The sequence below is a fragment of the Procambarus clarkii genome, chromosome 92 (genome assembly GCF_040958095.1).
Source record: "Procambarus clarkii isolate CNS0578487 chromosome 92, FALCON_Pclarkii_2.0, whole genome shotgun sequence".
In the NCBI taxonomy this organism is placed as follows: domain Eukaryota; kingdom Metazoa; phylum Arthropoda; class Malacostraca; order Decapoda; family Cambaridae; genus Procambarus; species Procambarus clarkii.
The window spans coordinates 4,797,182-4,824,000 of record NC_091241.1 but is presented as its reverse complement, the minus strand read 5'-3'; the positions used below and the strand labels follow the sequence as shown (position 1 = coordinate 4,824,000).

General features: G+C 53.0%; 1 protein-coding gene across 2 annotated transcripts in view; it reads right to left on the bottom strand.

Moving 5' to 3' along the window:
* Positions 1-1,081: 1,081 nt before the first annotated feature.
* The window catches only part of LOC123775133 (uncharacterized), a 52,375-nt gene continuing 26,637 nt past the window's right edge, over positions 1,082-26,819 (bottom strand). The window contains exons 2-6 of one of the 2 annotated variants that reach the window (XM_045770033.2): positions 19,761-20,031; positions 12,941-13,682; positions 11,024-11,167; positions 7,611-7,808; positions 1,082-4,774 (exon numbers count right to left, since the gene is read on the bottom strand). In XM_045770033.2, coding sequence (XP_045625989.2) covers positions 3,074-4,774; positions 7,611-7,808; positions 11,024-11,167; positions 12,941-13,096 — 2,199 coding nt within the window. In that variant the 5' untranslated portion in view covers positions 13,097-13,682; positions 19,761-20,031 and the 3' untranslated portion in view covers positions 1,082-3,073. The remainder of the gene's footprint in view (positions 4,775-7,610; positions 7,809-11,023; positions 11,168-12,940; positions 13,683-19,760; positions 20,032-26,819) is intronic. The other variant, XM_045770034.2, reaches the window with a different exon arrangement.

Here is a 26,819-nt window from a genome sequence, read left to right as displayed (position 1 = left end):
CCCTCTCACAATTTCTGTCGAACCAATCCTGTTTTCTGGCCCTGCATCTCTGTTTCGGTATGAATGTTTGTGTGCCTTCCTCGTATTGTTTTACAAATTTGGCATACATTTCATTTACTTCCCTACCTAGCAACAATTCTGTGTGTGTGTGTGTGTGTGTGTGTACTCACCTAATTGTGCTTGCGGTGGTTGAGCTCTGGCTCTTTGGTCCCGCCTCTCAACCGTCAATCAACTGGTGTACAGGTTCCTGAGCCTACTGGGCTCTATCATATCTACATTTAAAACTGTGTATGGAGTCAGCCTCCACCACATTACTGCCTAATGCATTCCATCTGTTAACTACTGACACTGAAAAAGTTCTTTCTAACGTCCCTGTGGCTCATTTGGGTATTCAGTTCCACCCGTGTCCCCTTGTTCGCATACCGCCAGTGTTGAATAGTTTATCCTTGTCTACCATGTCAATTCCCCTGAGGATTTTGTAGGTAGTGATCATGTTTCCTGCTTGCAAGGTTGAGCATGTGCTTTTAAGCTCCGCCTTCGACAATCAGTAATTCAATGCAGTGGCTTTCTCTCACTCGTTTTTTCTTATGTTTACATTTAAGGTTGTACTGTAAAGGGACATTATAATAGTTTCTACTTGTCCACTTAAACCGTAATCCACGAGTATTGATACGCTCGGTGGTCTGGTACTCTGGGTAACACACACACACCTTGTATGTGCTCGTCTCGTATGTTTTTCTCCTCGTATTGACATCTCGGTTATACTTGACACCGCTTGTGGCATGGTGGTGCTCGCTAGTCTTCACGGCTTGGCGCTGCTTCTGGTAATTACCTACTTCCCTGCACACTTTATATAAATTTCACTTATCAAAGTCCAACGTACTCACCCAAATTAAATAAAGCAGCAGCAAGCAGCAGCAAAATGAGGGGGGAAGGGGATGGGTATGAGGGACACCAGGATACACCCGAGTACTCCATGTGTTGCTATACAAGGGTCACGTGGAGCAGGTTGCGGCGTCTGGACCCGCCAGCTGTGAACACGACACGTCTGGTAATAAGTTTGGATGGAGAGAAACAGGTGTGCAAGACTTCGAGTTTATTCATCCCCACTATGTACAAGGACGACTCCCACTTGAAGACTCATCATGGTAAATATATATTATATAATGTCTATTTATATTGAATATTAATTTACAAGAACGTTACATGAACAATTAGCTATATGCACGCGCGCGCGCATATATTTCCGACAGTGTTATAAGGGGTACACAGGGAATCATGAGGGTGTGAAGTGGTCATCTCGGGGAGTCAGCAGCAGAACGCCTGGCTGACAAGCACCGGTAACTGTTGCTGACTAACATGAGGTAAGAGATGAGACGTCAACACAGGTGACCTTATCACTCTCAAATGCAGATGCCGTTCCTCCCACCTACAGGCCAAGTGTATGCGGCTCCAACCACCTGAAGAAGAGACGTAAGAGGCTCCACCCACTTGCAGGCCAACAGTTGAGGTCCCACGACCGGCATGGAAGCCCACCTGCCAGCCAGGTGTATTAGGTGAGAAGTGTTGTCGTGGAGTTGCCAGCTGGACGTTGTGGAGAGGGGGGGGGGGTGCAGAAGAACGGTTGTTTGGTTAGTTTGGTTTAAGAGCCATGATGCCAGTTGTGCCGGATGCCCCGGCATTCCCTTGTATGGTAAAACGCCAAGCCTGCGGCCACACCCACGTCGCCTGTAGAGGGAATTTAATGTGTTTTGCGGCAGGTAAGCACATTAAGGCAAATGTTTAGGGAGTCCAGGAGTGCATTGGGCAGACGAGCGCCGACACTCGCTCAACACAGTCAAACACAGTTGCGGGAGAAACGCGATGGTCTCTCCTGAACACAGGTCTAATCGAGGAAAAAAATCTTGCAGACCTCCAATGGAGGAAAAGACAGACTGCCACAGAGCCCCGAGGCACACCAGGCAACTCTTCTTGCCCCAAGAACCACCCGGAAAAATCTATCAACTTGCTTGCGACCCCAGGCGACAGGTGCACCAGGCGTATCAACCTGGCCTCTTGAAGAGCAGTGCCTGACGGCAGTATCGAGACTAATGGGTAAAATGGCGTCACGCGTTCCGGCGGCCCCAGGCGGAGCAGGTGTCCAAACGGCGGCTTGTCACGGTGGAGCCCGAGTCTAGGAAAGTGTAGCGAGAGCGGCGGTGGTCACAACACCAGGTGACGCGGCCTGCGGCGCACTCTGTGGTTACATGCTGGCAACACTTCCTCAAGTCTCTTTACATATTCTTGGTTCTCAACATCCTGTTTTCTCTCACTCAGAGAGGCAGACAAGGACGCCAGGGTGCCACCCTTCACCCACCCAATTCAGGAACAGTGAAAATCTGCGACGTTTGTGGTTAGAAATGTATTGACTGCTCCTGGGGCAGGATTGACTACACTTAGCTCTACAGGAAGGTTGACTTAGAATCTGGTAATACATCGTTCATATATATATTGATTACCGAGTAATATTTTGAAGGTGATAGATTCTGAAGACTATATGTACATAATAATACATAACCCCTGAACAACAGTTAACTTATATATATAATAATGGTAATATATATGGTGAGAGGTATAGTGGGGAGGCTGTGTACAGTGGTGATGGTGACGACGGGACAGCGCAGTAGTGGTGACAGTACACTACTGCGCTCGTGTAGTGGACGACGCGTGGAACGTAATGATATGCACTTCAGGGCGCTCTCATCACTCGACCAATGTGTCCCGGTTACAAAAAGACACTTTAGAGTCCCGCCGCGCTCACCACAACAATGTTTTTGAGCATTAGTTTCCAAGTTCTGGCTTCCCATGAAGTACACTGCACTGAACTGTTTGTTGTGGCACTCCATGTGAGCCAATGTCCCCAGGTGAGCATATGGACGCCCAGGACTCTTATATGTTCATTATGGTATTTTGTGACCCACTACACGGAGGTAAGACTCGGAGGCAGAAGCTGCAGAAACGTCCTGCAGGATGAGTGTTGAGCAGTGTGGGGGAGCCTTGTGTGTCCAGGGCGTGGGCGCGTGGAGGGCGGGGGTCACGCGTCCATGACCTGCACGGTGGCATATGCACTGAAAGTGACCCGTCGGCACTGTGGTGAGCATTCTGGCCGACGACCTTTCTTAATGACGGGTCTGAGTGTTCCGTCGTTATCAGCACCCGCGGCTGACAACAACCTTTGGTGACCTTTGACCTCTCCTACACAGCTGCCGGCACCGCTGCGCTTGGCTGTGAAGACGGCGTCAGAGAGGTCACGCAGTTTCTGGGAGAGACTGAAGGTGGTGACAGCGTCGATATAACGATGCGCCATGGGCCTGCGCGCGGGACTCTTGGAGCGTGAGCGTCGCCTCATCTCTGGGGTTAGTGTGGACTCTCTGGTTCTGTGAGCATGGTACTCGTGGGAGCCCACCCACGCTCCCCCACTTCCATAGTACGTGTACTGGTGGGAGTTGTTAGTGTCGTGGGCCGCCACCCACCCGCCCCGGTACCCAGGTACTTCTACCTGAACTACTTTACTACCCCGGACAATATGAGATTCTTTGGGGTAAAATGCCCGCGCGTTCTCAGCGCCACTCTTGGTGGGGACGAGGATGAGGGCAGGGTTGTCTGGGTGTCGTCTGGGCGGGGGAAGGGGTGCAGGGCCCTTGTGGGCGTGGCGCGGCCGCCCGCGGGACTGGTCACGGGGCCTCGACTTCCTCTCTGTCACCGGGCGAGGCATGGCAGGCTCGACGGGCACAGTGCCGCCCTCGCCCTGGTGCCACGCCCACTGGCTCCGCCCCGCGCCCTCCTGACCCCTCGTGTCATGCTGCCGCTTCTCTCTCCACAGGTCGTCTCTCCTGGTGTCGTTCCTCCTGTGGGAGTCATCATACCACTTGTGAGTGTTGTCTTGCCACCTTGGAGTGTCTTCTTGCCAACTGGGAGTGTCGTCGTGCCACTTGGGGGTGTCGTCATACCACTTGTGGGTGGTCTCGTGCCACCTGGGGGTGTCGTCGTGTCGCCTGAGGGAGCCCTGGTGCGTCCTCTCCGCTGACCTGTGGGAGGCGTCGTGACGCAGCAGCAGTGCTGGCTGCCTCTGCCGGAACTTCTTCTCCGCCTCTCCTGCCACCAGCACCTCGCGCCCACTGGTCCCCAGGCTGCTGCTGCCACTGTGGGAGGGCAGGTGGTATGAGGCATCAGGTAGGCTGGTCAACTCTGAGGCATCAGAGCTGGTGCTGACTAGGCTGCTGGAGGTCGTGCTCACCAAGCTGTCAGGAGCATTGCTCACCAAGCTGCCCGGGCCGCTGTCGATCTCAATGTGGGTGACACCGTTGTCATCTGTACGCTGGACGAGGCCCCATGGCTCTTGCCCTTCACCAACCTGAATGATCTTAACATTGTCGGTGGTGCCAGCCGTGGGGCCCAGACTGCTGCTGCTGTACACTCTGCTGCTGCTGGGTGTTCTGCTGCTGACCACGGTGCCGCTGCTGGGTGCTGAATCTGTCCGAGGCGAGTCACTCTTCCTCTTGCTATTCCTGTACCTGTTTAGCTTGTACTTATTGCTGGCCTCCTTGTAGTGGGCATAGAGGGTACGGGCAGTGTCGTCAGTGGGGCACTGGAAGACATGAGCGTGGACCTGGGTGTCGCCGGCGTCCTTCACCACCACCACCACCACCCTGGGTCTGGCTGACGACACATGACAGTACAATATGTCACTCATCAGTAGCTGCTCACCCACACACCCGCTTCCACCCTCCTCCACCTGTAAACACAGCAAGTATTAACACGACTCTCTAATTCACATTGTGTTCCCCGTGCCCTCACCCATATGTCATGTTATATTCCAACATCTGTTTCAGTAACATGTCTGAATTATACAAATTTCAAGCAGGAAGAGTGAACGAAAAGTTATTAGGAAATGTAAACAGAATGATTACAATTAACAAAGACTTCTTTTGGGGAGAAGTAAAAAAGTGCAGCAGCAGGAGTCATCCGGCATTTATGCAACCATTTACGAAACCTGTACATGTTTCCTCAATCATTGTGACTTTGTTTACGTATATTAAAAAGTTTGAGCTCCGAAGTACTACGAGATTTAGAACAACACAACTTTAGGAGCTTGGAAACTTCACAACCCAAACTGTTTAAAACATGTAAACATAGCTGCCATAATTAAAGATCCGCAGGTTTTGTAAGTTGTTGTGTGTATGCTGGCTGAATGCTTCCAGCATACACGCAACCACTTAATACTCCCATATAGCCATCGTCTTGGATAATAGGGAGTGTTAGTCAAGGTAGTCTTATGTGGTGAAGATATATGGAGCAGGTGGGGGAGAATAACCCCCCCCCCTCACACACTGATGGCTGAGTGAAGATACAGCATATGTGAACACCGATCATGTGGGACGAGTCAGTACACCAGAAGGTGTACCACGGGATGAGTCAGTACACCAGAAGGTGTACCACGGGATGAGTCAGTACACCAGAAGGTGTACCACGGGATGAGTCAGTACACCAGAAGGTGTACCACGGGATGAGTCAGTACACCAGAAGGTGTACCACGGGATGAGTCAGTACACCAGAAGGTGTACCACGGGATGAGTCAGTACACCAGAAGGTGTACCACGGGATGAGTCAGTACACCAGAAGGTGTACCACGGGATGAGTCAGTACACCAGAAGGTACATCACGGGATGAGTCAGTACACCACAAGGTACATCACGGGATGAGTCAGTACACCAGAAGGTGTACCACGGGATGAGTCAGTACACCAGAAGGTACATCACGGGATGAGTCAGTACACCACAAGGTACATCACGGGATGAGTCAGTACACCAGAAGGTACATCACGGGATGAGTCAGTACACCACAAGGTACATCACGGGATGAGTCAGTACACCAGAAGGTGTACCACGGGATGAGTCAGTACACCAGAAGGTACATCACGGGATGAGTCAGTACACCAGAAGGTGTACCACGGGATGAGTCAGTACACCAGAAGGTACATCACGGGATGAGTCAGTACACCACAAGGTACATCACGGGATGAGTCAGTACACCAGAAGGTGTACCACGGGATGAGTCAGTACACCAGAAGGTACATCACGGGATGAGTCAGTACACCAGAAGGTGTACCACGGGATGAGTCAGTACACCAGAAGGTACATCACGGGATGAGTCAGTACACCAGAAGGTGTACCACGGGATGAGTCAGTACACCAGAAGGTACATCACGGGATGAGTCAGTACACCAGAAGGTACATCACGGGATGAGTCAGTACACCAGAAGGTGTACCACGGGATGAGTCAGTACACCAGAAGGTACATCACGGGATGAGTCAGTACACCAGAAGGTGTACCACGGGATGAGTCAGTACACCACAAGGTACATCACGGGATGAGTCAGTACACCACAAGGTACATCACGGGATGAGTCAGTACACCAGAAGGTGTACCACGGGATGAGTCAGTACACCAGAAGGTACATCACGGGATGAGTCAGTACACCAGAAGGTGTACCGCGGGATGAGTCAGTACACCACAAGGTACATCACGGGATGAGTCAGTACACCACAAGGTACATCACGGGATGAGTCAGTACACCAGAAGGTACATCACGGGATGAGTCAGTACACCACAAGGTACATCACGGGATGAGTCAGTACACCAGAAGGTACATCACGGGATGAGTCAGTACACCAGAAGGTACATCACGGGATGAGTCAGTACACCACAAGGTACATCACGGGATGAGTCAGTACACCAGAAGGTACATCACGGGATGAGTCAGTACACCACAAGGTACATCACGGGATGAGTCAGTACACCAGAAGGTACATCACGGGATGAGTCAGTACACCAGAAGGTACATCACGGGATGAGTCAGTACACCACAAGGTACAGCACGGGATGAGTCAGTACACCACAAAGTACATTTTAGTTAAATGCATTAATACAAATAGTAATCTTATTTTCTTCTTTACAAAAGATGAAAATATACGCTGTGACCGTCAGAAAGCAGTTTTACTCTAACAAGACCAGAGAAGGGACCCGTAGCGCGGGGCCCCACTTGCCAACAACTGGCGCAGTTGGCTGAAATCCGTCTTTGAATACAACGCGGAGTGTACAGCACAAACATTGGAGTACACCAGAGTACTGGTGAGTACTGTAGCGGTTGGGCACGAAGACGAGCCCGGTACGTCAACACTCACAACCGGAGAGAGCAAGGGAGGGAGAGTGAGAGGAAGACACGCGCGACAGTGATCACGGAAGATGAAGCGCTCGCTGGAAGCGGTGGAGTTGATAAGGTTGTGCGCAATTGACCAGTGAAATTTAGCTCACAGTGATAGAGCGAGAAGGGGAGGTGGTGGTGGCCAGGGTGATGACACCCTGGGCTGGGTTAGTATGATGACAGCCTGGACTAAGTTAGCATGATGACAGCGTGACCAGTCAGGCGGAGTGTCAGCAGACCAGCACGGGCCACCAATCAGCTGGCAGCACACAGTACCATGTCCTCGCATCGCTTCCCAGAGCTACTTAGTCATTCCGGCTCAGTGCTTCCTCGTCATAATTACCTTGAGAGGCAAGTGGTGTCTCACCTGGTGGGCAGGGCGAGGCTGATGGGCGGAGGTCGACCTCGGGGAGTCGTCCTCGCTCTCGGCGCCGCTGCTGGTGGCTGAGGATGACGTCTCGTCAGGGGGCGGGGTCTCGTCGGGCGGGGGTTCGAACCCTGCGTCAGACCCTCCCCGGCCCTCTTGTAGCAGATGGTCCAACCGCAGCACGTGTTCACTGATCACCTGTGGACACGTGGAGTGTTGGGTGAGTGGTGGACACGTGGGGTGTTGGGCGAGTGGTGGACACGGGGGGGGGGGGTGTTGGGCGAGTGGTGGACACGGGGGGGGGTGTTGGGCGAGTGGTGGACACGGGGGGGGGGGGTGTTGGGTGAGTGGTGGACACGGGGGGGGGGTGAGTGGTGGACACGGGGGGGGGGGGTGAGTGGTGGACACGGGGGGGGGTGAGTGGTGGACACGGGGGAGGGGGTGTTGGGTGAGTGGTGGACACGGGGGGTGTTGGGTGAGTGGTGGACACGGGGGGGGGTGTTGGGTGAGTGGTGGACACGGGGGGGGGGTGTTGGGTGAGTGGTGGACACGGGGGGGGGGTGTTGGGTTAGTGGTGGACACGGGGGAAGGGGTGTTGGGTGAGTGGTGGACACGGGGGGGGGGGGTGTTGGGCGAGTGGTGGACACGGGGGGGGGGGGGTGTTGGGCGAGTGGTGGACACGGGGGGGGGTGTTGGGCGAGTGGTGGACACGGGGGGGGGGGGGTGTTGGGTGAGTGGTGGACACGGGGGGGGGGTGAGTGGTGGACACGGGGGGGGGGGGGTGAGTGGTGGACACGGGGGGGGGGTGAGTGGTGGACACGGGGGGGGGGGGTGAGTGGTGGACACGGGGGGGGGGTGAGTGGTGGACACGGGGGGGGGGGTGAGTGGTGGACACGGGGGGGGGGGTGAGTGGTGGACACGGGGGGGGGGGGTGAGTGGTGGACACGGGGGGTGTTGGGTGAGTGGTGGACACGGGGGGTGTTGGGTGAGTGGTGGACACGGGGGGGGGGGGTGTTGGGTGAGTGGTGGACACGGGGGGGGGTGTTGGGTGAGTGGTGGACACGGGGGGGGGGGGTGTTGGGTGAGTGGTGGACACGGGGGGGGGGTGTTGGGTGAGTGGTGAACACGGGGGGGGGGGGTGTTGGGTGAGTGGTGGACACGGGGGGGGGGGTGTTGGGTGAGTGGTGGACACGGGGGGGGGGTGAGTGGTGGACACGGGGGGGGGGTGAGTGGTGGACACGGGGGGGGGGTGTTGGGTGAGTGGTGGACACGGGGGGGTGAGTGGTGGACACGGGGGGGGTGAGTGGTGGACACGGGGGGGGGTGAGTGGTGGACACGGGGGGTGTTGGGTGAGTGGTGGACACGGGGGGGGGTGTTGGGTGAGTGGACACGGGAGGGGGGGTGTTGGGTGAGTGGACACGGGGGGGGGGGGGTGTTGGGTGAGTGGTGGACACGGGGGGGGGGGTGAGTGGACAAGGGGGGGGGGTGAGTGGTGGACACGGGGGGGGGGGGTGTTGGGTGAGTGGTGGACACGGGGGGGGGGGTGTTGGGTGAGTGGTGGACACGGGGGGGGGGTGTTGGGTGAGTGGTGGACACGGGAGGGGTGTTGGGTGAGTGGTGGACACGGGAGGGGTGTTGGGTGAGTGGTGGACACGGGGGGGGGTGTTGGGTGAGTGGTGGACACGGGGGGTGTTGGGTGAGTGGTGGACACAGGGGGTGTGTTGGGTGAGTGGTGGACACGGGGGGGGTGTTGGGTGAGTGGTGGACACGGGGGGGTGTTGGGTGAGTGGTGGACACGGGGGGGGGTGTTGGGTGAGTGGTGGACACGGGGGGGGGGGTGTTGGGTGAGTGGTGGACACGGGGGGGTGAGTGGTGGACACGGGGGGGGGGTGAGTGGTGGACACGGGGGGGGTGAGTGGTGGACACGGGGGGGGGGTGTTGGGTGAGTGGACACGGGGGGGGGATGTTGGGTGAGTGGTGGACACGGGGGGGGGTGTTTGGTGAGTGGGGGACAGAGGCTGGGGGGTGGCATGGGTAAGGGACAGGCTGCGGGGGGGGGGTGGCATGGGTGAGGGACAGGCTGGGGGGGTGGCATGGGTGAGGGACAGGCTGGGGGGGTGGCATGGGTGAGGGACAGGCTGGGGGGTGGCATGGGTGAGGGACAGGCTGGGGGGGGGTGGCATGGGTGAGGGACAGGCTGGGGGGTGGCATGGGTGAGGGACAGGCTGGGGGGGTGGCATGGGTGAGGGACAGGCTGGGGAGGTGGCATGGGTGAGGGACAGGCTGGGGGGGTGGCATGGGTGAGGGACAGGCTGGGGGGGTGGCATGGGTGAGGGACAGGCTGGGGGGGGGGTGGCATGGGTGAGGGACAGGCTGGGAAGGTGGCATGGGTGAGGGACAGGCTGGGGGGGGGTGGCATGGGTGGGGGACAGGCTGGGGGGGGGGTGGCATGGGTGAGGGACAGGCTGGGGGGGTGGCATGGGTGAGGGACAGGCTGGGGGGGTGGCATGGGTGAGGGACAGGCTGGGGGGGTGGCATGGGTGAGGGACAGGCTGGGGGGGTGGCATGGGTGAGGGACAGGCTGGGGGGGTGGCATGGGTGAGGGACAGGCTGGGGGGGTGGCATGGGTGAGGGACAGGCTGGGGGGGTGGCATGGGTGAGGGACAGGCTGGGGGGGTGGCATGGGTGAGGGACAGGCTGGGGGGGTGGCATGGGTGAGGGACAGGCTGGGGGGGTGGCATGGGTGAGGGACAGGCTGGGGGGGTGGCATGGGTGAGGGACAGGCTGGGGGGGTGGCATGGGTGAGGGACAGGCTGGGGGGGTGGCATGGGTGAGGGACAGGCTGGGGGGGTGGCATGGGTGAGGGACAGGCTGGGGAGGTGGCATGGGTGAGGGACAGGCTGGGGGGTGGCATGGGTGAGGGACAGGCTGGGGGGTGGCATGGGTGAGGGACAGGCTGGGGGGAGTGGCATGGGTGAGGGACAGGCTGGGGGGTGGCATGGGTGAGGGACAGGCTGGGGGGTGGCATGGGTGAGGGACAGGCTGGGGGGGTGGCATGGGTGAGGGACAGGCTGGGGGGGTGGCATGGGTGAGGGACAGGCTGGGGGGGGTGGCATGGGTGAGGGACAGGCTGGGGGGTGGCATGGGTGAGGGACAGGCTGGGGGGGTGGCATGGGTGAGGGACAGGCTGGGGGGAGTGGCATGGGTGAGGGACAGGCTGGGGGGGTGGCATGGGTGAGGGACAGGCTGGGGAGGTGGCATGGGTGAGGGACAGGCTGGGGGGGTGGCATGGGTGAGGGACAGGCTGGGGGGTGGCATGGGTGAGGGACAGGCTGGGGGGGTGGCATGGGTGAGGGACAGGCTGGGGGGGTGGCATGGGTGAGGGACAGGCTGGGGGGGGGCGCACGACCAACCTTGATGTCCTGGGCGCCGCAGCATGGGTCGTCGCAGGCGCTGCCGGATGACTCTGTGTCAGACTCGAAGCCCTCATCCTTCCTGATGGGTGTCATCCATATGTGCTCCTCGTCACACACCAGCTGCCGCCGCTCGCTTCCTCCCTGGCGGAGACGCTCACGTTAACGGGGTCACTCTGGGACAATGGAAGGGCTGCGCTCCAACACAAAATGCCACATTTGTTTCAGGATGCAGTTCAAAGCTAGCTAGCTCTCTACGTCTCTATCTATTTCTCTATATCTATATATCTATCTATCTATCTATATCTATTTCTATCGATCTATCTATCTATCTCTATCTCTCTCGGGTTTGACAGTAGTGACGATCTCTCTCCATGCAGGTCGGCGTTCAATCCCCGACCGTCCAAGTGGCTTGGCACCATTTCTTTCCTCCCATCTCATCTCAAATCCTTATCTTGACCCCTTCCAAGTGCTATATAGTCATAATGGCTCGACTTCTGGAGGTACTGGAGGACCTGGACAAACTCCAAGAGTGGTCAAACAAATGGTTGCTGAATTTCACTCCCAACAATTATATGGTAATGAAGATAGGAAAGGGGAGAAAGACCAGGAGATATCAACACCATAATGGGAAGGCAACTACAGGAATCAGATAAAAAGATTATGAGAGTGGATATAACACTCACAGTGGACACACACACACACGATAACATCGGAAGCATGTGGGATGCTGACAAAGAAAATCGTTTTAAAACATAAATCAGGATGCCTTCAAGGCAATCTACACAACATTTATTAAACAGGTACTGGAATATGCAGCACCGGCATTGAATCCACACCCTGTGAAGCATAAAGCCAAAACTGAAAAGTGTTTAGCCATATCAAGAGGAAAATATTGAAACAACAGGTGATGAAACTGAGAAAAGGAGAGAAGGGATACAAGGGAATGACAAAGAGGCGTGTGAAGAACTCGTGAAGACAATCCAGGTCCTCACTATCGAGCAAGGAGAAGTCCCTTCACTAAGATTGTAAAAAACCAATTAGCTATGGTTGTATATGAAACTGCCAGAGACGAGTTTACAAGCCATTTGCTAGAACTGGACAAGCTTAAGGCGAGTGCACCGGACAATCTCACCATGGATACTAAAAGTAGGAGCAGAAACACTATGAATACCACTTTCTATGGCGTCACTGGAAACTGGAGACCTTCCAGAAAGTTAGAGACGGGTAATGCAAAAATAAAACTGGTGACAGGCAGGTGGCACAAGACTATGGGGCCGGTGTCCCTAACTTGTATACCATGCAAGGTGACGAAGACGGTCCTGAGACAGAAGGCTGGCAGCACGTCTCAAGAGTAGCAACTTTGTAACACCATCAACAACAACACGTTCAGGGATGGTAAATCTTGCCTTACACGATTAGAATTCTATGTTTAAGTGATACAAATGTAGATGTGATTAAACCCAAAAGGCTCAGGGAGCCGAGGGGCATGAGCTACTAGGAAAGATTTATGGAACTAAACCTCGCGACAATGCAAGACAAGAGTTAGGGGAGACATGATCACCACATATATAATTCTCAGAGCAAATGACAGGGCAGATAAAGATAAACTATTTAGCATGGGTGGTATGCGAACAAGGGGACACAGGTGGAAATTAAGTACCCAAATGAGCCTCAGAGATGTTAGAAAGAACTTTTTCAGTATCAGTAGTTAAGAGGGAATGCATTGGGCAGTGATGTGGTGGAGGCTGACTCCATACACAGTTTCAAATGTAGATATGATAGAGCCCAGCAGGCTCAGGAATCTGTACACCAGTTGATGGTTGATAGAAGAAGACAAAGAGCCGAAGCTCAACTCTTGCAAGCACAACTAGGCGAGTACACACGCACACCAATTCTTCGTTACAGTGGTCTTACCTTAGCATAGTTATGGGTGGTGTGGGCGTGATGGGCGGACGGTAGCGGAGGGAGGAGGTGGTCAACAAGGGCGGTAAGTGTGGCGGAGGACTGTGCCCCGATCACGGCCCGCCGTCCGTGGTACACCACCTCGCACGTGAACGACCCGCCTGCCATGCTGGCGCTCTTCCTGCCTCTCCGTCAAGGCTTCCTCCACACAACCATAGCAACACAACAGTAGTCACAGCTACACACTCGCTCAATATTCCTCACACGTGGACTATTGCAACACCTTCTCTATAATTTTCCGGGCTAGGCCACCTCGCAATACTCGGCCAGCACCGACACTCAAAACTACACCGTTTAAACTATAAATAATGACATTTCACCGTTCACAGTCACGAGGCAACTTTCGCAATGTTGACCACTGACCATAGTCGTCTTTTTCCAGAAATTTGGACGACACTACTCGAGTGCCCTCAGAGGTACTGACGAGTCCCTTCAGAGTCTCCTACAAGGCCATCTGTCACCAGCTTCACATACAACAATGTTGTCAATGTGTTTCTTCCATACCTGTTACTTCCTCTACCCTCGGGTGCTTCACTTATTTACCTACAGTGGGAGGGGAGTTTCCCTCATACAGGCTATCATGCCTCAGTGTTAGTGAGGATCTTCCCCAGCGGTGGTGAGGTGAGGAAGGGAGAGAGGCAGAGAATGGAGACGTTCGTCACTAAGGCGCCGAGGACGTCTCCGTCACGGCCGTCTGAAAGTAAAAATAATAGTATAAGTCAACAAGCCAAGCAATACAAGATGCTGTCATGTCAACACAAGTCACAGGTGGAAATGAAAGATATGATGAAGACATGTTTACAGAGCCCCTGGTGGTGTAGTGTTGCTGTACTCCGCGCCTACCCCCCCCCCCTCCCCTCCCACCACTAAGGTTCATCTTGGAACCTTACACGAACCTTCCTCCTGGCTTGGTTGCTGTTGACGTCTCTTGCATTAGTACACACTCAAGTACTCTAACCTTCCTAACAAACGTGACCTAACTTAAGTCTATCACCACCCCTTTTTTTTCTTTTTTCTTACCCTCATCTTATTCTTGCCTATCCCTTTTTTCCTTCACTCCATTATTACACTCGTCTCATTCGTACCTTTCATCCTATTCTTATCTTCTAGAACTACTACTTCTTATCTGCTGAACACCTTTCACCTTACCTTCTAGAATTACCTTCTTATTTGATCAGTTTCTCACCTCACTCTTTCCTTATTTACTGCCCGTGTCTTCCTCTGTATCACACCTACTCGGTACAAGACCTCCTCATGGAGGTTACCTCGCCAAAGTTCAATGACAGCGCGGCTCAGTCAAAGTAAAAACGGAAGGCCTGTCTTGAGATGATTTCGGGGCTTTAGTGTCCCCGCGGCCCGGTCCTCGACCAGGCCTCCACCCCCAGGAAGCAGCCCGTGACAACTGACTAACTCCCAGGTACCTATTTACTGCTAGGTAACAGGGGCATTCAGGGTGAAAGAAACTTTGCCCATTTCTTTCTGCCTCGTGCGGGAATCGAACCCACGCCACAGAATTACGAGTCCTGCGCGCTATCCACCAGGATACGAGGCCCCTATCCATAGACCTATAGAGGTCTACACTAACCCAGCAGCTCCATAACTGGTACAGTCAACCCTCCCAGGCTGAAATTCACCGTCAAGACCCCCCCCCCCTCCATCCCCAGATCTCCAATATCAGTTATTAATACAGATAATGACCAAAGAGCCTCCACTTACGGGCTCACCATAGCCCGTGCTCCTTGGAACTTCTTGTTCCGAGTAGCTGATTTTAAAAACAACTATCTTACGGGTTATTCATGCCCGTGCCACCTCTTGGGTGGCTTAATCTATGAAACAATCCCATTTCCTATCACCAACGACTTGATAACTGTCCAGGACACACCGAAACGTCGTCGCTTCATCGTCTGCTGCGTGATTTGGTCATCAAATCTTTACCCACTTTGTCACGAATATTATATATATTATTATATGCGCGCGACAAGACTTGAATGGGTCCCAAGTTATTGTAACAAGATTATACTAAGCCTTGATAATACTGAACTATTGTAACTTATCCAAGTAACACTTCCTACTGGTTGCACTTGGCAACTTTGTAACACTTGGTAACACTTAAGGTAAAACCTTGATGATGCTAGTTAGTGAACACTGGTATTTGTACGTAATGTAATATGAACTGATGTGGTGCACCGCTGATGGTTACACCCATAATGACCCTGATGGTCAATTATTAAGGGCGCCTGACAGCTGAGTGGACAGTGCTTCGGATTCGTAGTCCTGAGGTTCCGGGTTCGATCCCCGGTGGAGGCGGAGACAAATGTGCAAAATGTTTCTTTCACCCTGATGCTCCTGTTACCTAGCAGTAAATAGGTACCTGGGAGTTAGACAGCTGCTACGGGCTGCTTCCTGAGGGGGGGGGTTAACAAAAAGGAGGCCTGGTCAATGACCGGGCCGCGGGGACGCTAAGCCCCGAAATCATCTCAAGATAACCCAGAACCAGTGGTACCTTCCCAAGGAAATGCTACACAGAGATGAAAGGTATTAACTACGCTGCCACCATCCTGCCTGGGAATTAAATTATATCAAGTAGACGCAAGAAGCATTACTTGGCTTAAGACTTCTCCTTTAAATGGTTTTAATTACTGATCGGTTGTTAATAAACTGAACACAGGATAGCGAGGTTCAACTAATTGGCGAACACACATATGGAAAGTTTAACATGAGTTTATTTAGGACAAAAATTATGATATTCACCAAACTGTTAAGTCCCTACCCTAACACTGGCAATTGTTAAGACCTCCTACACGGACCAATACCAAAGTACACAAACATTACCTTCTGGGTACTGCTCCCCCCCCCCCTCCCCGTGTGGATTCACTGCCTCCCTCTGACCGCGTCTGGTGACCCAGTGACTCTGATGCCTCGTCCCGGTAGAAATAGCCTAAGCTACTCTATCCCTTTGAGATGTATTTATTGCTTATCTCAATAAACATATTTGAACTTGAACTGAACCCAGCACACTTATTCTAACCTTCCCTACAGGGCATATATATACTCACTCTTGTCATGCTGCCACACCTCATATCAGCTGGTTAGAAAGAGGGGGGGCGGGGGCTTTACTGTTGCCAACCATAACCATCGAGGCCTGTAGGTGGTCTGGTCTCCATGTGCAAAAACACTCAAAAATTTACCATTAGGTTTGTTTGACAACTATCATACACCTCTCAAGGAAGGGGAGATTAATTATGGAAGGGTGAGGGAGGAAAGGAATGTTTCCATCATGAATGTTTCCACCACCAAACACTCAACTCTGCAGGTGGCTGATCTCTGACCTGGGGGGGGGGGGGGGGTAGGTCTCTGGGTGTTACAACTCCATTAAAAATGTTTGACAAGATTATCTTAATTTAATATCTACTTGAAACAAACTGTCTTGGGTCTTGCCAGGAAATATTGCAATTAACTCTGCAAGACGATCAGAGATCACTTGGGCTGATGAGAGCGAGAGTCATGAGTGTACACTCTCTGCTTGTTACATAATATATATCACAAAACTCATCCTCACTGACGGTTCCAACCCAGACAGTCTTTCTTGTAAACATTTGTGGAATATGACCGACAGGGTAAGATTAATGATTCTAACGCGAATTTTTTCAATATTTGTTTTTCTTCACGTCAAGGGAAGTTGAAAAATTAACTCTCCAAAGCTCATGTTCACAATTTATTATGGTTGAAGAATCAACCCACTGAAGAATCAACCCACTGAAGAATCAACCCACTGAAGAATCAACCCACTGAAGAATCAACCCACTGAAGAATCAACCCACTGAAGAATCAACCAACTCAACATCTGGACCTCCTACCAGATTGTTTTACAGGAACTTGAACAAATCCACAATAGCCGTGACGAGGGTTCGAACCTCCGTCGGAGAGGATCCCAAAGGCACCTTCATCGTCCTCTCGGACGTAGGTTCAAACCCTCGTCACGGCCCTTGTGGATTTGTTCATTTGCTGCATCACGCTATTGTGATGCGTGTAGTGTAGGTTGTGTTTACAGGAACCTCTTTTCCACGGCTTATAAAACTGAGGAAAGAGTTCTGAAAGATATTATTAATAGTAACGTTATCCCCACAGACACAAACCAGAAGATACAATTAACAATTTGCTACAAAAACAAGAAGACCGCCAACCTACTTATGAAGAACTCTCCCAGACACCAAACAGCACGCCTTAAGAGACACCAACGTCGTCTATGCCTTCACATGCCCACTTGGGAACTGTCAGCCCCAAAATGTAAGGAGTACCCTGCAAAATGTATCCCTAGGCGTCAGACCATAATAAATTGTGAATATGAAATTTGGAGAGTTAATTTTTCAACTTCCCGCTACAGTGAAGAAAAAACATAAGAAATAGTGAGCTCTCAGCTGTTCTCTCCTCCTCCTTTAGCCCCCCCCCCCTCCTACTCCCCAAACTCACTCACTCACACTCTCGTAGATTTTGAAGTTTTCGATAATTTATTGTCAATAGATAGACGTTCTAATTTCATAAAGCAATCCCCCAACTGTTGTAGATACTGATGGTCAGACATTAGGGAAAACAAGCCGAGTGCTACCAAATGTTAGCCATGGTCGTGGCCTTCCTCCTGCTACCGCGCGCAGGTCATGGCCACATTATGGACCAAAGACTTCACTGTCCCACTTACAGTGATGCACCTCCTACAATGTTCTCATTTTCACACTATCATCTGGCTTCCCCAGTGTGCTACTTAAGACTATTCCCAGATTATAATCCTCGGTGGACCTGGAGATAACTTGACATGGCTCCTCTTGTGTCTTCCACCTCCGTTGTTCACAACCTTATGACGTCCAGGACCCTGCCAGTCCCGCAACACACACGGTACTCTGCCGGCAGAGTCGCGTGTGTGTTGCGGAACTGCCGGCGTCCCGTGTGTGCCAGAGTCCCGCAACACACACGGGAAGTCTTCCTGGCTTGGCTCCTCCCACTGATAATCATTTGAACAAAAACTAACATAGGAAGCTAACGTAACTTAGAGGCAAATTATTTCTCAGTGTTAGCAGACTTGTCAAATGTGACCAATATTATACAACTTTATAATTAAAATGTACAAGGTGATGCAAACATTCCCGTGATGATACAGCAAAACAATTATTATCCACACTATACTTATGTTTAACACGTGAAAAGTTAAAAAAAAGCACAAAGATATATGATCTGGCCATGCTTATGTATATTACTCGAGATGTTTATGAATATTATACTGACATGTATATTACTTGAGATGTATATTATGTTTTTCAGTGAACGTGTATGAAGAGTTGACTACTGAGCCTTGGGACTCTACTGCGAGTCTCGCTCACCGTTTTCTGTGGAGGTGGTGAAGAAGGTTGCCACGTACAGCAGTGTACTCCACACAGTGTTGTGGTGTCCGGTGTCCGCCGGGGAGACAGTGTGAGTGTCACACTAGGCATGGTCTTCACCACAAGACAGTAGCGCTGTGCTCTGACCTGCCCCACCTTGGCCAACTTGACTGTTGGCCAAGTGGCAACTGTACCTCCCGGCCACCTGTCGAAGGACAGGTGGCCGGGAGGGAGGAATTATGGTCTTGTTAAGTTCCTGCTGCCGTCATTAGTGGTGAGATGACCGTTACGGGTTGTTGAGGAGACGACCTTTACTGGTTGTTAGTGGAGACGAGACCACGGTTACTGCCTGTTAGTAGCGAGGCGACGACCTTTACTGCCTGTTAGTAGTCAGGAGACTAACCCACTGCTTGTTAGGAGACCAGTGTTCCTGGCTGTTAGACCACCGTTACTACACACACAAATCACACTAACGTCACCTATCAGTGAGAAAATCCTTAGGAGCCGTGATGAGGGTTCGAACCTATGTGCTGGGTATTCCCAGGTACACACCCTAGACCTATACCTGGGGAGCCGGTGGCCGAGCGGACAGCACGCTAGGCATGTGATCCTGTGGTCCCGGGTTCGATCCCGGGCGCCGCCGAGAAACGATGGGCAGTTTCTTTCACTCTATGCCCCTGTTACCTAGCAGTAAATAGGTACCTGGGAGTTAGTCAGCTGTCACGGGCTGGTTCCTGGGGTGTGTGTGTGTGTGTGTGGTGTGGAAAAAAATAGTAGTAGAAAAAGTTGATTGACAGTTGAGAGGCGGGTCGAAAGAGCAGAGCTCAACCCCCGCACAACTAGGTGAATACAACAAGGTATTCTAGTGAATACTAGACCACGATAACGCATAACTCATCCAATGGTCCAGTATACACCCTGGTGTATGGTCCAGTATACACCCTGGTGTATGGTCCAGTATACACCCTGGTGTATGGTCCAGTATACACCCTGGTGTATGGTCCAGTATACACCCTGGTGTATGGTCCAGTATACACCCTGGTGTATGGTCCAGTATACACCCTAGTGTATGGTCCAGTATACACCCTGGTGTATGGTCCAGTATACACCCTGGTGTATGGTCCAGTATACACCCTGGTGTATGGTCCAGTATACACCCTGGTGTATGGTCCAGTATACACCCTGGTGTATGGTCCAGTATACACCCTGGTGTATGGTCCAGTATACACCCTGGTGTATGGTCCAGTATACACCCTAGTGTATGGTCCAGTATACACCCTGGTGTATGGTCCAGTATACACCCTGGTGTATGGTCCAGTATACACCCTGGTGTATAATGGACCACCCGGTTTACACCAGTATGGTTAATATAAAATATGTGAGAATAATGCAGGTCTTACCTCCCAAGGGGCACAGGGCGTGTGGGCCTGGCTCCAGGCGGGGCGGCGCGGGCACAGGAGGGCGTGGATGGTGGCGTGCGTTACGCAACGGGTGGATAAGGGGGGGTTAGATAGTTACACGGGGCGTGGGTGGTGTGGGCGTGGCACGGGGAAACCAACCCGTTGGTGGTAGAGGGCGTGGTTGGATGGGAAGGGGCGTGGGTAACTCCAGGATCTCACGCGTCGACAAATCCAGAAGCCCTCAATCTTCTGAGTTATCTTGAAGGAACGGCTGTGAGGGAGAGAAAGGGACTGTGAGTGCTTGAGCAGGATGAGTGGGGATCGAACATGGTAAAGTTTCACAAATGCTGGAGCACCAAGTCTTGGACGCCCAGCAAGACATGCCCGCCAGGCTATACTTAGCCGCAGTCTTCCAAGTTGACACCACAGACACCGACAGACACAGGCAGGCACAACACGCAGGGAGGGGAGGGCTGCCAGCACCACACGCAGGGAGGGGAGGGCTGCCAGCACCACACGCAGGGAGGGGAGGGTTGCCAGCACCACACGCAGGCAGGGGAGGGCTGCCAGCACCACACGCAGGCAGGGGAGGGCTGCCAGCACCACACGCAGGCAGGGGAGGGCTGCCAGCACCACACGCAGGCAGGGGAGGGCTGCCAGCACCACACGCAGGCAGGGGAGGGCTGCCAGCACCACACGCAGGCAGGGGAGGGCTGCCAGCACCACACGCAGGCAGGGGAGGGCTGCCAGCACCACACGCAGGGAGGGGAGGGCTGCCAGCACCACACGCAGGGAGGGGAGGGCTGCCAGCACCACACGCAGGGAGGGGAGGGCTGCCAGCACCACACGCAGGGAGGGGAGGGCTGCCAGCACCACACGCAGGGAGGGGAGGGCTGCCAGCACCACACGCAGGCAGGGGAGGGCTGCCAGCACCACACGCAGGGAGGGGAGGGCTGCCAGCACCACACGCAGGGAGGGAGGGCTGCCAGCACCACACGCAGGCAGGGGAGGGCTGCCAGCACCACACGCAGGGAGGGGAGGGCTGCCAGCACCACACGCAGGCAGGGAGGGCTGCCAGCACCACACGCAGGCAGGGAGGGCTGCCAGCACCACACGCAGGCAGGGAGGGCTGCCAGCACCACACGCAGGCAGGGAGGGCTGCCAGCACCACACGCAGGCAGGGAGGGCTGCCAGCACCACACGCAGGGAGGGAGGGCTGCCAGCACCACACGCAGGGAGGGAGGGCTGCCAGCACCACACGCAGGCAGGGAGGGCTGCCAGCACCACACGCAGGCAGGGAGGGCTGCCAGCACCACACGCAGGCAGGGAGGGCTGCCAGTATCAACACAGGTGTAAAGAAGGTCTTGTGGCTCTTTAAGATATAGATGCTTCGACCTTTGAGAGCGGTAGTGGCGGAAGGTCCAGGTCATGGCTTCCGCCTCCCTCGCGGCCTTCCTCCCTACCCCTCTACCCCTCCCTCAACCTCCCTCGCCGTCTCCGTCCCAGCCTCCGTCCCAGCCTCCGTCCCAGCCTCCCTTCAAGTTGAGACGTGCAGTGATCTGCACCGATTCAAAAGCAGCACTACACAGCCTTAGAAAAATACAGGCAGGAAACCAAGCAATATAGTCACTCATTTGTAGAGAGCCGAGTACTAACCAATCAGGTAAGAGTGGTCAAATTCCTGTGAACTTTGACCAAGAGCTAAGCTGGTGGCCCAATAGCTAGCTGGCCCAGGGCAACCAACCATCACAATACACAATTGCGAGAGGAAATACACAATACCCCCATGAAGAAAACCATTTGCCAATAAATATGTCCAATGTACATTAACATTGGTGTCTGAGTGGGTATACGTGAAGGTTACACAAGTATTCATCTATACACATCCATATGTATTGTATGTGAACAACCTCACGACCACTCAGCCGCTCCCAGACAAGAGAGAGTAAACTTAGCAACACACGCCCGCCCGTCTGCTGTCATAACATGTATCAGCAAGGCGGACAGCCCGCCTCCTGTCATAACATGTATCAGCAAGGCGGACAGCCCGCCTCCTGTCATACCTTCTACTGTACCATGTATCCCACTCGGTCGAGTACCCGGCAGTGGCCGGGTCTCAACCCACCACCCCCTCCACCTCTTTCTCTTTCGTAATCGCCCCTCCCTCTCTCATACCTCCTACTCTTCCCCCCCCCCCCCTCCCACGCCACTCTCTGGGAGAGAACGAAGACTAGATTAGAAGAGAGGAAAAGAGCCACTACCTAGGGAAGAGTGGGAAAACCAAACCAAATTGACGTGTTCAGGACTGAGGGTTGAGTCAGCAGTCTCCTTAACCTGACAGTGTTTCCAGGAGGCGGCAGCGAGCCCAGCTTCCGGAGGCTGCCCCCGCTACGATGCCACCGGACATCCTCAGGTGATACAAGCCTTGAACAGTGTCTGGGAGATACGGAAGGAGAGCAGGAGGAAGATGAGGAGACTGGAGGAAGGAGGGAACAAGCCAAAATGACTCAGAAGAACAGCTTCTCCCACCGTGCCGTACACCACTGACCAAGGTGGACGGGTCCCCCAGCACCCCCTCCTCCGCCACACTTGCCGCTACACCGCCACACACTGTCTTCTCGTTTCTTGTATGGCACCGTCTGCCACTCTACGGCACCAAGGTATATGTGGCACGGTATAGGACCACGGGATAAGTGACACTGCATGCAACCAAGGCATATGATATTGCATATGTGGCACTGTATATATGGCACAGTACGGGACCAAGATATATGGCACTGTGCTGGGAAGAGTCCATATTAAAGATGTCAGCAGAGTAATTATGTTGGTATTCTCCCTCCCTTGATGAAGAGCAAGTCACTGGTGATGTACTCGCCAGATGACAGTCATGAGCCAACTACTGCTAACCAAGACTTAGTGTTGACGGCCAGCGAGACATGACAACACCACCACGTCTCTGTCATACGCCATTAACCCCAAACGTTAAGTGCAGTCATTGGAAACTTTGACCAGGAAAACTTTCTATTAATTACTGATTGAGGAAGATTGATTTGCGCGGGAAAATCTAGCAACGATGGACGGTGTGTGGTAGCGGGTGGTGGTGTGGTAGCGGGTGGTGGTGTGGTAGTGGTTACCTAGCCCTGGAAACACAAACCGAAACTGTCTCTATTTTCCGCTTGTTACAACTTGTAATAAAGTTGTTACATCTTGGCTTAACGTGTTTATGACGTATTAGAACGTTGTTACAACTTGATATATTGGTTGTTATAACTGGTTAGGAGGTGTTAAAACTTGTTCGAACGTTATACCAACGTCGTAGTTTCGGTGTGTGTTTGGCGGGCTGTCACGGACTACTGGGGAGAGAGGTGTAGCACCATATGCCTCACCTGCCAGCCTTGTTGTACCTGTTGCTTAGTGACTTGACTGTTCTCACCTTCAAATTCCCCGTCGAATCTGGCCGTTAAGTTATGGATGGAGGTGGCTTCCATAACTGCTTCTTTCAGAGCATTCCACTTGTTGACGACCCCCCGTACTGGGTACGAGTATTTCCTTACATTCCTTCTACCACCCACAGATATGCAAACTTCGCTTTAGTGACACCACTAACCCCCCGACACCACTAGCCCCCCCCCCCCGACACCACTAGCCCCCCCCCCGACACCACTAGCCCCCCCCCCGACACCACTAACCCCCCCCCCCCCGACACCACTAGGCCCCCCCCCCGACACCAGCCTTCAAACACAACATTTAATCAACGTAAATTTGTAATATGACAGCAATTTATTGAGACGAAAGCTAGTGGGGGTAAGTGTAGCTTGGAGAGGCAACTGTGTCGAGTGTTTCCTCAGGTACACTTATTGGTCTCTCACCCGGTACTGTGGTACACCTGGCCCACTCCTGCCCACCACGCCTCCTGTGTAGCCCACTCCTGCCCACCACGCCTCCTGTGTAGCCCACTCCTGCCCACCACGCCTCCTGTGTAGCCCACTCCTGCTTAGCTTGTACCTGCCTGTCTAGCGTATTCGTGCTTAGGTCGAACCTGTGTAGCACACATCTGTATACAAGTCACACCTGCATGTGTGTGTCACACCTGCATGTGTGTCACACCTGCATGTGTCACACCAATATTAAACAGCAGAAGCATGGTCCTAACCATGCTCCTCCCCCCCCCCCCCCGTCCCATCCCAAATCCTCATCGTGACCCTTCCAAGTGATATATAGACATAATGGCTTGGCGCTTTTCCCTGATATTGCCCTCCCTCCTTTAAGCTCAGTGGTAATTTTTAAAACATGCTTGTGTTAAACAGTCGAGCTGTAGTTGCCGGGCCCCGGCAGACGCAGGGGCAATGATGAGGACAATGATGACACCGTGGAATGATGGGGGTGTGAGAGCTGGTGATGGTGTGAGGCGCTGACATCGTTATCCTCCGATATCTTGGCTGCTGGAGTCTGTACGGCTTGGTGTCTTCTGTGATAAGTACTCAGCGAGACCTCTTGTGAAGTAAGGTGAGTAGCACGAGGAAGACGTGAGTGTGCAGGAGCGTCGGCGAGATCAAGGAAGGTGCGGGAGAACAATGGAGCCATTCCCTGTGCCATCACCTCAATTTACTTCAGAACACGGTAAGTAGCGCTGCTCTTAGTGGCAGCCATTGTTGTCATCATATTTGCAACAATAGTATGACACGACACCATGCACGCGACACCCCCACCAGCTGTCACCCCGCGGCCACTGTCCCAACCTCATTAACAACACATCAATACTTCGTCAACAGCAGCAGCGCCCGCCCCTCCGGCGCCCGCCCTTTAAGGCATCAAAAACTTACGGCGCCAAATCCTCTGGTGATAAGGGTGGGATGGGCCTGGTGGAGGGAGCCGTGAGGGTGGGAGCACAGGTCAGCGCCAGCTATTATAGCGCGCCTTTACTCTGCCATTGAACTCAGCAAGCAAAGTGAGCGAGAATGTGAGGTGTTTGAGGAAGCAAGGCCCGGCCCATCACACCTACAAAGGGACGGAGAGAAGAGAGATTCGGATGAAGACGTCATGTTTGCTCTCACGATATGCCAGGTCATTGGATCAAGAGCTGGAAACGACAGCCTGTATGTATCTCCGAGAAATCAAAGTTGATTTAGTTGCTATCAGAAGACTGGGAAGACTCAGAGTAAAGCTTGCTGGCCGTGATGTCTAGGACGAGCGATGACAACTGACCAGTCGTGCAAACACTGCCCACACTAAGCCCCGCACACTTCCTCCAGCCTTTACTCATACTGCCACCTGTATCACCTCATACTGATCCCCCCGCGCCTCACGCCAGCACCTGGGCAGGTACAGACTGGTGGCCTTACTCTCCCAGAAACTAGATTGACTAGTGGCCATGCAGACAGCTTCGCTCCTGTGCCAGGTAAGTCCACTACGGGCTCACCATAGCCCGTGCTGCTTGCCCCGCTCCTGTGCCAGGTAAGTCCACTACGGGCTCACCATAGCCCGTGCTGCTTGCCCCGCTCCTGTGCCAGGTAAGTCCACTACGGGCTCACTATAGCCCGTGCAACTTGCAACTTTTGGTTCCCAGTAGCTGAATCTAAAACAACATTCAGCCCCTTACAGGTCATTCCTGGTGACCCAGTTGACAGTAATCTTTGACAGCAAGCCGGCGCAAGGTCGCACCTTCCTCGTGGCTGATCGACCCCACCATCATGTCATGTGACCAAAACTCTAAACCCACACGCAGCCAAGGTCAGTTGTAGGGTGGTGATGAATGAGGACCAAGGTGAGGTGTAGGGTGGTGATGAATGAGGACCAAGGTGAGGTGTAGGGTGGTGATGAATGAGGACCAAGTATATAGGGTGGTGATGAATGAGGACCAAGTATATAGGGTGGTGATGAATGAGGACCAAGTATATAGGGTGGTGATGAATGAGGACCAAGGTAGGGAGTAGGGGTAATTTTTTTTGCAGGGATATTCCTGCGCGGGCCCTAAGCCTCTGGCTGGCCCACTGCGCGGGCCCTAAGCCTCTGGCTGGCCCACTAAGCGGGCCCTAAGCCTCTGGCTGGCCCACTAAGCGGGCCCTAAGCCTCTGGCTGGCCCACTAAGCGTTGCTTGTTACTGTTTTACTTGGGTAGTGTGTTGAGTATTTATGATTCTGATTATCTTCAGTAAGATTTTGTCCCACGTGTTTAACAACAACTTCTGCTCTGTTGAATCCAACTTGAAATCTTAATGGGTTTGTAACTGTTCACTGTTAGATAATGTTCCAGTGGTCTGTCGGGCATTTTTCCAGAGTGATGACATTTCCTCTCATCTTCCGGAACCTGTAAGCTTATTGGATACCCATGCACATGGGTATCCACGCCTGATGCGATGTAAGTGTTCTTCTGTTGTTCTACTGCTCCCTTTCATCAAACTAAGTGGTTCGTAGTTGGTTGAATTCTTGTACCAACCCGCAGATCCTGATTTTGCAACTGCTGTGTTGTGGTCACTGTACATCTTTTGCATTGCTCTGTTTCTAATTACTTTCTTAATCTGTGATAGACTCTGTGGTATGTAAATGTCTACATTTCTTCTCTTAGTTGCAAGTTTTGCAGCTTCGTCTGCAATGTCATTTCCTATTATTCCCACATGACTTGGCACCCAGTTGATAAGTACCCGACGGCTTTGTCGTTTGAGTGTTTGCATGAATGATATGACATTTGTGATCAGATGGATGTTATCACGCATGTGTTTTTGTTGCAAAGTTTAGATGGCAGTTCTCGAATCTGTATGTATAATAACATGTCGGTGTTCAACAAGAACATGTTCCAAAGCCTTTTGAATGGCTAGCATCTCTCTAGTTGAACACCCATTTGAGAGTCTGCAACTATTTACAGAGTTTCCTGCTTTAACTGCAGCTCCGATTTCTTGACCCTGCTGGTCTACTGATCCACCTGTGAAGTAAGTGAAGCTGTCGGATGCCATGTTTGCTTCTATATGCATCTGTGCAATATTACGTAGCATATGAGGATTAGTCTGGTTCTTTTTACCTTCAAGAGCCATAATCTTAAAGTCTGCTGGCGGAGATTCCCAAG